The sequence below is a fragment of the Dryobates pubescens genome, chromosome 33 (assembly GCF_014839835.1).
Source record: "Dryobates pubescens isolate bDryPub1 chromosome 33, bDryPub1.pri, whole genome shotgun sequence".
NCBI classification, from domain to species: domain Eukaryota; kingdom Metazoa; phylum Chordata; class Aves; order Piciformes; family Picidae; genus Dryobates; species Dryobates pubescens.
This window is the reverse complement of record NC_071644.1, coordinates 3,540,296-3,550,284: the sequence shown is the minus strand read 5'-3', so window position 1 is coordinate 3,550,284 and position 9,989 is coordinate 3,540,296. Positions and strand designations below refer to the sequence as shown.

The window sequence follows — 9,989 nt, the reverse complement described above, 5'->3', positions numbered from 1 at the left end:
TCCTTCCATCCATCCTTCCTTCCCCCCTTCTCCCCTTCCTTCCATCCATCCTTCCTTCCCCCCTTCTCCCCTTCCTTCCATCCATCCTTCCTTCCCCCCTTCTCCCCTTCCTTCCATCCATCCTTCCTTCCCCCCTTCTCCCCTTCCTTCCATCCATCCTTCCCCCCCTTCCTTCCTTCCATCCATCCATCCTTCTCTTCTCCCCTTCTTTCCATCCATCCTTCTCCCCTTCTTTCCATCCATCCTTCTCCCCTTCTTTCCATCCATCCTTCTCCCCTTCTTTCCATCCATCCTTCTCCCCTTCTTTCCATCCATCCTTCTCCCCTTCCTGCCTTCCTTCCATCCTTTCCCCCCCTTCCTGCCTTCCTTCCATCCTTTCCCCCCCTTCCTGCCTTCCTTCCATCCTTTCCCCCCCTTCCTGCCTTCCTTCCATCCTTTCCCCCCCTTCCTGCCTTCCTTCCATCCTTCCTTTCCTCCCTTCCTGCCTTCCTTCCATCCTTCCTTCCTTCCATCCATCCATCCTTCCTTCCCCGCTTCCATCCATCCCCAGGCATCCCCCCGCATCCCATGGGCAGACCCCACTGGAGATGCGATGGGACCACCACCGCCGGGGTTGATGCGGGGCGGCGGGCAGGCCCGGGGGGTGTTCGGCATCCCCCGGGGAGGGGTTGGACGCATCGTGGGGACCCCAGCCCGGCCCCCTCCGGCTGTCGGGGGGCCGCAGCCCGGCCCCGGGGCGGAGCGGAGCGGGGCGGAGCGGGGGCGGCCATCCGGGCACCATGGCGGCGGCGGCGGAGGAGCTGGCGGGGCGGCGGGGCCGGGCGGCGGAGCCGGGAGCGGGGCCGGGCAGCCCCGGCGGGGGCAGAGTCGGCTTCGAAGGGTCCCCCGGAGGAAGCCGCCGAGTCTTCAGCCCCGCCGCCGAGTTCCGCGAGTTCTCCCGGCGGCAGCTCCGCGACATGGAGCGGCTGTTCCGACAGTGAGTGCCGGCGGGGCTGGGGGGCACGGGGGTGGGCATGGGGAACCCCCGCGGAGGGGGCAGCGCCGGAGCCCCCGCCGGGGCAGTGCCGGCATCCCGGCTATTGGTGGGGGCGATGCTCTGTGGCCCCCCGCATTCTGCTTGCGGGGGGGACCCCCGGGACCCTGCTAGATCTTCAGGACCTGCCAGCTTCTTGCAAGAGGGACCTCAAGGACACCCCCACCCCACCCCCCCCAGCTGGTCGCAGGAGGGGTCCCCTCCGTTCCCTGCAGGAGAGACTCCCAGGACCCCCCAGCTCCTGGCAGAAGTCTCCTCCCCACCCCGGTTCCTTGCATGAGGGATGCCTGGGACACCCCCAACTTCTTGCAGGAGGAATCCTTGGGACTTCCCCCCGCCTCCCCCCAGCACCTTCCAGGAGGGATGAGAGGGACACCTTCTCCCCCAGCTCCACGCAGGAGAGACTCCCGTAGACCCCCTCAGCTTCTTGCAGAGGGGACCTCCTGCCTCCCCCGTTTCCTGGAAGAAGGAACCCTGGGCAAGGCTGGGGAAGGGAGGGGGTGCTTGGAGGACACCCCAAAGGACATCCCCCCCTCCCCTCCCCGAGTGCCCAGGAGCGAGGCTGGCAGGGACCAGCGGCGTGGCCCCAGCAGCATCCCCGGCCACGCTGCGTGCCTCCACGCACGGCCAAGCCTGACTCTGCCGGCTCAGCCCCCCCAGGGGCTGGGGGGGGGGGGGAAGCTGGCAGCGAGCAGCAAGCCCTGGAAATTTCCAGGGAAGGACAGAAATGGAGATGGCTCCAACCACGGTCACGCCGGGACGCATGCGAGCAGCTGGGGGGCGAGTGGGATGGCCTGGAGCATCCCCACGGAGCATCCCCACGGAGCATCCCTGCAGAGCCCACTCTGTGCAGGCAGCGTGGGGGCAGCCAAGTCCTGAAGCACAGGGCGGGGGGGCTCCGGGTGCAGGCACTTCCTGCCAGCATCCGTGCCAGTATGAGGAGCACCCCCTGCTCCCCATCTCTTCCCAGAGCGGTGTCAGCCCCCTCCCCACCCCCAGCACCTGGGCATGGCAGCTAGCAGGGTGTGTGGGTTGCTGGAGCAGGTGCCTGGGCTGCAGCAGAAGGGAGCTGGTGGTGGAAGGACACACACACACCCCCCCCGTGGTTGGGGTCCCCAGGGGCAGAGCTGTGGCTGGAGCTGGGGGGGGGACCCCACCATGCTTGGAGTCCCCAGGGGCAGAGCTGTGAGTGGTGGTGATTTGGGGGGGAGATGACACCATGGTTGTGGTCCCCAGGGGCAGAGCTGTGCCTGGAGCTAGTGGTGATTTGGGGGGGATGACACCATAATTGGGGTCCCCAGGGGCAGAGCTGTGGCTGGTGGTGATTTGGGGAGGGGGGGGGGGGTGACACCATGGTTGGGGTCCCCAGGGGCAGAGCTGTGGCTGGTGGTGATTTGGGGGGGGATGACACCATGGTTGTGGTCCCCAGGGGCAGAGCTGTGGCAGGAGCTGGAGGGGGGACCCCACCATGGTTGTGGTCCCCAGGGACAGAGCTGTGGTGGTGGTGATTGGGGGGGGGGGGGGATGACACCATGGTTGGGGTCCCCAGGGGCAGAGCTGTGGTGGTGGTGATTTGGGGGGGAGATGACACCATGGTTGGGATCCTTAGGGGCAGAGCTGTGGCTGGAGCTGGGGGGGGGACCCCACCATGGTTGGGGTCCCTGGGGCAGAGCTGTGGCTGGAGCTGCTGTGGGGACACCCCCGCCCCCCCCCCCCGTGGCTGGGGTCCCGCGGGGGTGCAGAGCTGGTGGCGCTGGGTGGGCCGTGGGTGCTGTGGTCACAGCACAGATGGAGTCGGGGGGGGATGGCTGGGGGGGAGGTGGCGGTGGGCGTCCGGCCGGCGCTGCGCAGCCGGAGGAGCGGAGCAGCAGTGTTTGCTCTGACACCTGCGGCAGGCTCGCCGCAGCCAAAAGAGCAGCGCCGAGGCTGGGGGGCTGGGAGCCTCCTGGGGAGGCTGGGGGGCTGGGAGCCTCCTGGGGAGGCTGGGGGCATGGGAGCCTCAGGGGGAGGCTGGGGTGATGGTAGTCTCGGGGGGGATTTGGGGGCTGGGAGCCTCAGGGGGAGGCTGGGGGGAGATGGTGGTCTTGGAGACTGGGGGGCTGAGAGCTTCGTGGGGAGGTTGGGGGGATGGTAGTCTCAGGGGGAGGCTGGGGGGATGGTAGTCTCAGGCGGGGATTTGGGGGCTGGCAGTCTCAGGGGGAGGCTGGGGGGGCTGGGAGCCTCAGGGGAAGGCTGGGGGGAGATGGTGGTCTTGGAGACTGGGGGGCTGAGAGCTTCGTGGGGAGGCTGGGGGGATGGTAGTCTCGGGGGGGATTTGGGGGCTGGGAGCCTCAGGGGGAGGCTGGGGGGGCTGGGAGCCTCAGAGTGAGATTTGGGGCTGGGAGCCTCAGGGGAAGGCTGGGGGGCTGGGAGCTGTTGGGGGGTCGTCTCCCCAGGGCAGGGATGGCTGTCCCCCGGCCGAGCCCCGGCCGCCGAGGCGGCAGGGGTTGAGCTGCGCAGGGTGAAGCAGGGCATGGGAGAGGGCTTTGCCTCCTGGGGGGGCTCCCGTGCAGAAGCAGAGGGATTCCTGCGTGCCTGGAAGTCGGGGAGCAGGGAAGCAGCCTGCAGGGAGAGAGGCAGCGGGAGCGTGGCAGCAAACGAGCCCCTGGCAGAGAGACCCTTGGGGGGGGGGCTCCAGAGGCAGCTCCAGGCAGACAGTGAGGGGGGGTCTGCAGCTCCGGGGGTGCTGGTGGCAGGGGAGAGTGGGACCAGGATGGGGCCAGCCCTGTGTGGGGTCTGCTCCCCCAGCCCAGCTCTTGGGGGGCTGTGTGCAGCAGCGGGAGGCAGGGGGGAGCAGGAGCAGCGAGGGGGAGCCCTGTGTGGGGTCTGCTCCCCCAGCTCAGCTCTTGGGGGGCTGTGGGCAGCAGCAGCAGCGGGGGGAGCCCTGTGTGGGGTCTGCTCCCCCAGCCCAGCTCTTGGGGGGCTGTGGGCAGCAGCAGGAGGCAGAGGAGCAGTGTGGGGGAGCCCTGTGTGGGGTCTGCTCCCCGGCTCAGCTCTTGGGGGGCTGTGGGCAGCAGCGGGAGGCAGAGGAGCAGCGAGGGGGAGCCCTGTGTGGGGTCTGCTCCCCAGCCCAGCTCTTGGGGGGCTGTGTGCAGCAGCAGGAGGCAGAGGAGCAGCGAGGGGGAGCCCTGTGTGGGGTCTGCTCCCCCAGCCCAGCTCTTGGGGGGCTGTGTGCAGCAGCAGGAGGCAGAGGAGCAGCGAGGGGGAGCCCTGTGTGAGGTCTGCTCCCCCAGCTCAGCTCTTGGGGGGCTGTGTGCAGCAGCAGGAGGCAGAGGAGCAGTGTGGGGGAGCCCTGTGTGGGGTCTGCTCCCCGGCTCAGCTCTTGGGGGGCTGTGTGCAGCAGCGGCAGGCAGGGGGGAGCAGCAGCAGCGGGGGGAGCCCTGTGTGGGGTCTGCTCCCCCAGCCCAGCTCTTGGGGGGCTGTGTGCAGCAGCAGGAGGCAGAGGAGCAGCGAGGGGGAGCCCTGTGTGGGGTCTGCTCCCCCAGCCCAGCTCTTGGGGGGCTGTGTGCAGCAGCAGGAGGCAGAGGAGCAGTGTGGGGGAGCCCTGTGTGGGGTCTGCTCCCCGGCTCAGCTCTTGGGGGGCTGTGTGCAGCAGCAGGAGGCAGAGGAGCAGTGTGGGGGAGCCCTGTGTGGGGTCTGCTCCCCGGCTCAGCTCTTGGGGGGCTGTGGGCAGCAGCAGGAAGCAGAGGAGCAGTGTGGGGGAGCCCTGTGTGGGGTCTGCCCCCCCAGCCCAGCTCTTGGGGGGCTGTGGGCAGCAGCAGCAGGCAGGGGGGAGCAGGAGCAGCGGGGGGAGCCCTGTTTCGGGGCTCCCAGCAGCGTGGGAGGGCAGGGAGGTGCCGCTTGCGACACGACCGGAGCAGACCACAGCTGAGGAGGTACAAATGAGTCATGGACCTGCGGCGCTCGCAGGCACGGAGGGGACCAGCCACAGGAACAAACCAGCCTGGTTTCGATGGCTGCAGCCCTGCAGCTGCTCTCTGACTCCGCTGTTGCAACAGGGACCTGCTGCGAGGGCTTCGTCCTGCCCCCGTGGGCAGCAGTGACCGCAGCCAGAGCCTCCCAGGGCTGGTGGGTGGGAGGTTGGGTGGGCTGCTTGCAGGGAGGGGCCCAGGAAGGGATGGAATAGACCAGAATGAACCAGGTTGGAAAAGACCTCAGAGATCATCGAGTCCAAGCTCTCCCCCAGCACCATCTGATCAACTCAACCATGGCACCGAGTGCCTCAGCCAGGCTCTGCCTGAACACCTCCAGGGATGGGGACTCCACCACCTCCCTGGGCAGCACATTCCAATGGCCAACAACTCTCTCAGTGAAGAACTTTCTCCTCACCTCCAGCCTAAATCTCCCCTGGCACAGCTTGAGACTGTGGCCTCTTGTTCTGGGGCTGGGTGCCTGGGAGAAGAGACCAACCCCCTCCTGGCTCCAACCTCCCCTCAGGGAGTTGCAGAGAGCAAGAAGGTCTCCCCTGAGCCTCCTCTTCTGCAGGCTAAGCAACCCCAGCTCCCTCAGCCTCTCCTCCCAGTGCTGTGCTCCAGACCCCTCCCCAGCTTTGTTGCCCTTCTCTGGACACCTTCAAGTCTCTCAATGTCCTTCTTCAACTGAGGAGCCCAGAACTGGACACAGCTTGGGAAGGTGGGTCCTGAGCAAGGGGTGCTGGAGGGAGCAGCACCATGGCCTGTTCTCCCTGCTGGCAGCCAGGGACACTGTGTGCTCAGGCTCCTGGCCCCAGGAGCAGCAGCAGGGCTGGCAGCAGCTCCAGGCTTCTCCTGCCAAGTGCTGCACGGAAGCAGAAGCCTTCCCAGGTGATGCTCCAGGGAGCTGTTGGTGGTTCCCTGGCAGCTTCTCGTGGTCTGGCAACCTGCCTGAGCTTGCTGGTGCCCAGCTCTGCAAATTGAGTCCATCATCAGACAACACCAAGCTGGGGGCAGGAGTTGAGCTGTTAGAGGGCAGGAGAGCTCTGCAGAGGGACCTTGCCAGGCTGGGCAGATGGGCAGAGGCCAAGGGCAGGAGATTGAACACAGCCAAGTGCTGAGTGCTGCACATTGGCCACAGCAACCCCAGGCAGTGCTACAGGCTGGGGGCAGAGTGGCTGAGAGCAGCCAGGCAGAGAGGGACTTTGGGGTGCTGGTTGATGGTAGGCTGAACATGAGCCAGCAGTGTGGCCAGGGGGCCAAGAAGGCCAAGGGCATCCTGGCCTGCAGCAGGAAGAGTGTGGCCAGCAGGAGCAGGGAAGTCCTTGTGCCCTGTGCTCAGCACTGCTGAGGCCACACCTGGAGTTCTGTGTCCAGTTCTGGGCTCCTCAGGTTAGGAAAGAGGTTGAGCTGCTGGAAGGTGTCCAGAGAAGGGCAAGAAAGCTGGGGAGGGGTCTGGAGCACAGCCCTGGGAGGAGAGGCTGAGGGAGCTGGGGTTGCTTAGCCTGCAGAAGAGGAGGCTCAGGGGAGACCTTCTTGCTCTCTCCAACTCCCTGCAGGGAGGTTGGAGCCAGCTGGGCGTTGGGCTCTTCTCCCAAGCAACCAGAACAAGAGGACACAGTCTGAAGCTGTGCCAGGGGAGGTTTAGGCTGGAGGTGAGGAAGAAATTCTTCCCAGCAAGAGAGATTGGCCATGGGAATGTGCTGCCCAGGGAGGTGGTGGAGTCCTTATCCCTGGAGGTGTTTAGAAGGACACTTGATGGGGTGCTTGGTGCCATGGGTTAGTTGATCAGATGGTGCTGGGTGATAGGTTGGACTTGATGATCTCGAAGGTCTCTTCCAACCTGGTTTATTCTATTCTATTCTATTCTATTCTCCTCTATTCTACTCTACTCTATTCTCCTTGCTCTTCACTCAGCCAGCCTGGGCACCAAGCCTTGGGCATGCACAGAGCTGCCCATGCTGGGGACTGGGTGTTCTCTGTGCCCCGTGGGGATGGGGCAGGACCAGCACAGTGCATTAGAGGTTGGAAGGGCCCTCCAGAGATCATCCAGTCCAACCCCCCCCTGCCAAAAGCAAGGATCAGTTAGGGTAGTCCACACAGGAATGCATCCAGGTGGGTTTTGAAAGTCTCCAGAGGAGACTGCACAACCTCTCTGGGCAGCCTGCTCCAGGGCTCTGGCACCCTCACGCCAAAGAAGCTTCTCCCTATGGTGAGGTGAAAGCTTCTCTGGTCAGGTTTGACCCTGGTGTTCCTTGGCTTACTGCTGTGCACCACCCAAAAGAGCCTGGCCCCCTCCACTTGCCCCCCTAACCCTCAGCTATTGATAGTTATTGATCAGATCCCCTCTCAGTCTTCTCTTCCCTGGACTAAACAGCCCCAGGGCTCTCAGCCTCCCCTCCCAGGGGAGATGCTCAAGTCCCCTAAGCATCCTCCTGGCTCTCCCTTGGACTCTCCCCAGAAGGTCTCTCTCTGGAACTGTGGAGCCCAGGACTGGACACAGGATTGCAGCTGTGGTCTGAGCAGGGCAGAGCAGAGGGGGAGCAGAACCTCCCCAGCCCTGCTGGCCACACTTCTCTTGCTGCCCCCCAGGACCCCATTGGCTCTCTCGGCTCCCAGGGCACATTGCTGTCCCCTGCAGCACTTGCTGCCCACCAGCACTCCAAGGCCTTTCTCCAGGGAGCTGCTTTCCAGCAGGGCAGACCCTGATCTGCCCTGGTGCCTGGGGTTGTTCCTCCCCAGCTGCAGGACCCTGCACTGCTCCTTACTGAACTCTATGACCACTTCCCCATCCTGCAGGTACGATGCAGGGAAGGATGGCTTCATTGACCTGATGGAGCTGAAGCTGATGATGGAGAAGCTGGGGGCTCCACAGACCCACCTAGGCCTGAAGAACATGATCAAGGAGGTGGATGAAGACCTGGACAGCAAACTCAGCTTCCGGGAGGTGAGGGTCTGGGGGACCTCTGCCTCGGCCCAGAGGTGTCCCTGGCTGCTGCTGGGCTCAGGGCTGGGCTTTGGGTGGTGGGGGAATGGTAGAATCAGCAAGGCTGGAAAAGACCTCAGAGATCAAAAAGTCTAAGCTGTCACCCAGCACCTCCTGACAGCTAAACCATGGCTCCAAGGGCCACATCCAAGCCCCCCTTGAGCACCTCCAGGGATGGGGACTCCACCACCTCCCTGGGCAGCACATCCCAATGGCCAATTCCTCTTGCTGGGAAGAACTTTCTCCTCACCTCCAGCCTAAACCTCCCCTGGCACAGCTTGAGACTGTGGCCTCTTGTCCTGGTGCTGGGTGCCTGGGAGAAGAGACCAACCCCCAGCTGGCTCCAGCCTCCCTTCAGGGAGTTGCAGAGAGCAAGAAGGTCTCCCCTGAGCCTCCTCTTCTGCAGGCTAAGCAACCCCAGCTCCCTCAGCCTCTCCTCCCAGGGCTGTGCTCCAGACCCCTCCCCAGCTTCGTTGCCCTTCTCTGGACACCTCAATGTCCTTCTTAACCTGAGGAGCCCAGGGCTGGACGCAGCACTCGAGGTGTGCCCTACGCTGTGCTGAGCGCAGGGGGCGAACGACCTCCCTGCTGCTGCTGGCCACACTGTGGCTGATGGACGGTGTGGGAGGGAGCTGCGGGGGCTGCGGTGCCCTGGAGGAGCTGACGGGCAGGCTCTGTGCTCGCAGTTCCTGCTGATTTTCCGCAAGGCAGCGGCGGGGGAGCTGCAGGAGGACAGCGGGCTGCACGCCCTGGCCCGGCTCTCCGAGATCGACGTCTCCACCGAGGGGGTGAAGGGTGCCAAGAACTTCTTCGAGGCCAAGGTGAGGCAACTCGGGGTGGGTCGAAAATCCCCCACCCCCAGCACTGAATTCCCAGCCTGGCTGGAAGCGACTGAAAGCACCGGCACGGCCACGGCAGCGGCACGGCACCGGCACCGGCACCGACACCGGCACGGCAGCGGCACCGACACCGGCACCCCTCCCTGGCCCTGCTGGCCACACTTCTCTTGCTGCAGCCCAGGCTCTGCTTGGCTCTCTGGGCTGCAAGTGCTCACTGCTGGCTCCTGCTGAGCTTCTCCTCCCCCAGCACCCCTAGGTCCTTTTCCTCAGGGCTGCTCTCCAGCCAGTCCCTGCCCAGCCCATAGCAGTGCCTGGGATTGCCCTGCCCCAGCTGCAGGACCTTGCCCTTGGCCATGTTGAACCTCATGAGGTCATCCTGGGCTCACCTGGGCAGCCTGTCAAGGTCCTTCTGGGTGGATCCCTGCCCTCCATCGTGTCTGCAGCACCACACAGCTTGGTCTCCTCAGCAAAGCTTTCTTGCTGTTGAAGGTCTGGGGCAAGCTTTCAAGGTGCAGCCTAAAGCCCCCACAGAGGGGCCGGGGCAGGAGAGGTGCCACAGCTGCTGCAGGGCAGAGTGAGCAGCGGTTCAGTGATGGCTCCCCCTGGTTCTGGGTGCCCCACTGCTGGCAGGAGCTTGGGGCAAGGGGCTGGAGGGCTGGGGGTGGGCAGCAGGGCTCGGGGGGTGTGGGGGGGAGGTCCCAGAGCCCGGTCAGCTGTGCCGCCCTCCGCAGGTGCAAGCCATCCACGATGCCAGCCGCTTCGAGGAGGAGATCAAGGCAGAGCAGGAGGAGAAGAAGAAGCAGGCAGAGGAGCTGAAGCAGAGGAAGGCAGCGTTCAAGGAGCTGCAGTCCACCTTCAGGCAGTGAGAGGAGGCTGGCAGGCAGCCGGGCAGGACTGGGTTGCGGTGCCCGGGCTGGGAGTGCCCTGCGTGTGTGTGCCAGCCGTGCCGGGAGCCGTGCCCCAGCTGCGCGCCACTCCTGGCTCCCCAAAGGCTGGGCCACCACTTTGGGCCTGGCACAGAGCCTGGGTGGCCCTCACCCCCTCCCTTTCCCCCTCCCCCCCACTTCCCCTCCTCCCGTTGCTGTGGTGTCTGTCGGTGTTGTTCGTGCCCCCTCCCCGAGCCCCAAGGGACGGCAGCACTTTGTCCGCTGCCCTCAGCTGTGCCAGGGGTTGCTGCTACT

General features: G+C 65.3%; 1 protein-coding gene across 1 annotated transcript; it reads left to right on the top strand.

Moving 5' to 3' along the window:
- The first annotated feature begins 754 nt into the window (after positions 1-754).
- EFHD2 (EF-hand domain family member D2) lies at positions 755-9,866 on the top strand. Its single transcript, XM_054175907.1, has 4 exons — positions 755-976; positions 7,783-7,930; positions 8,656-8,790; positions 9,540-9,866. Exons 1-4 carry the CDS (start codon positions 780-782, stop codon positions 9,672-9,674), a joined length of 615 nt encoding a protein of 204 aa, XP_054031882.1. The 5' UTR covers positions 755-779; the 3' UTR covers positions 9,675-9,866.
- Positions 9,867-9,989: the final 123 nt, after the last annotated feature.

Excerpts from the sequence above, each read along its gene's own strand:
- EFHD2 (XM_054175907.1), top strand. The coding sequence starts at position 780 with ATGGCGGCGGCGGCGGAGGAGCTGGCGGGGCGGCGGGGCCGGGCGGCG. Across the intron at positions 977-7,782 it reads ATGGAGCGGCTGTTCCGACA|GTACGATGCAGGGAAGGATG; the intron begins GTGAGTGCCGGC and ends CCCATCCTGCAG. Across the intron at positions 7,931-8,655 it reads GCAAACTCAGCTTCCGGGAG|TTCCTGCTGATTTTCCGCAA; the intron begins GTGAGGGTCTGG and ends CTGTGCTCGCAG.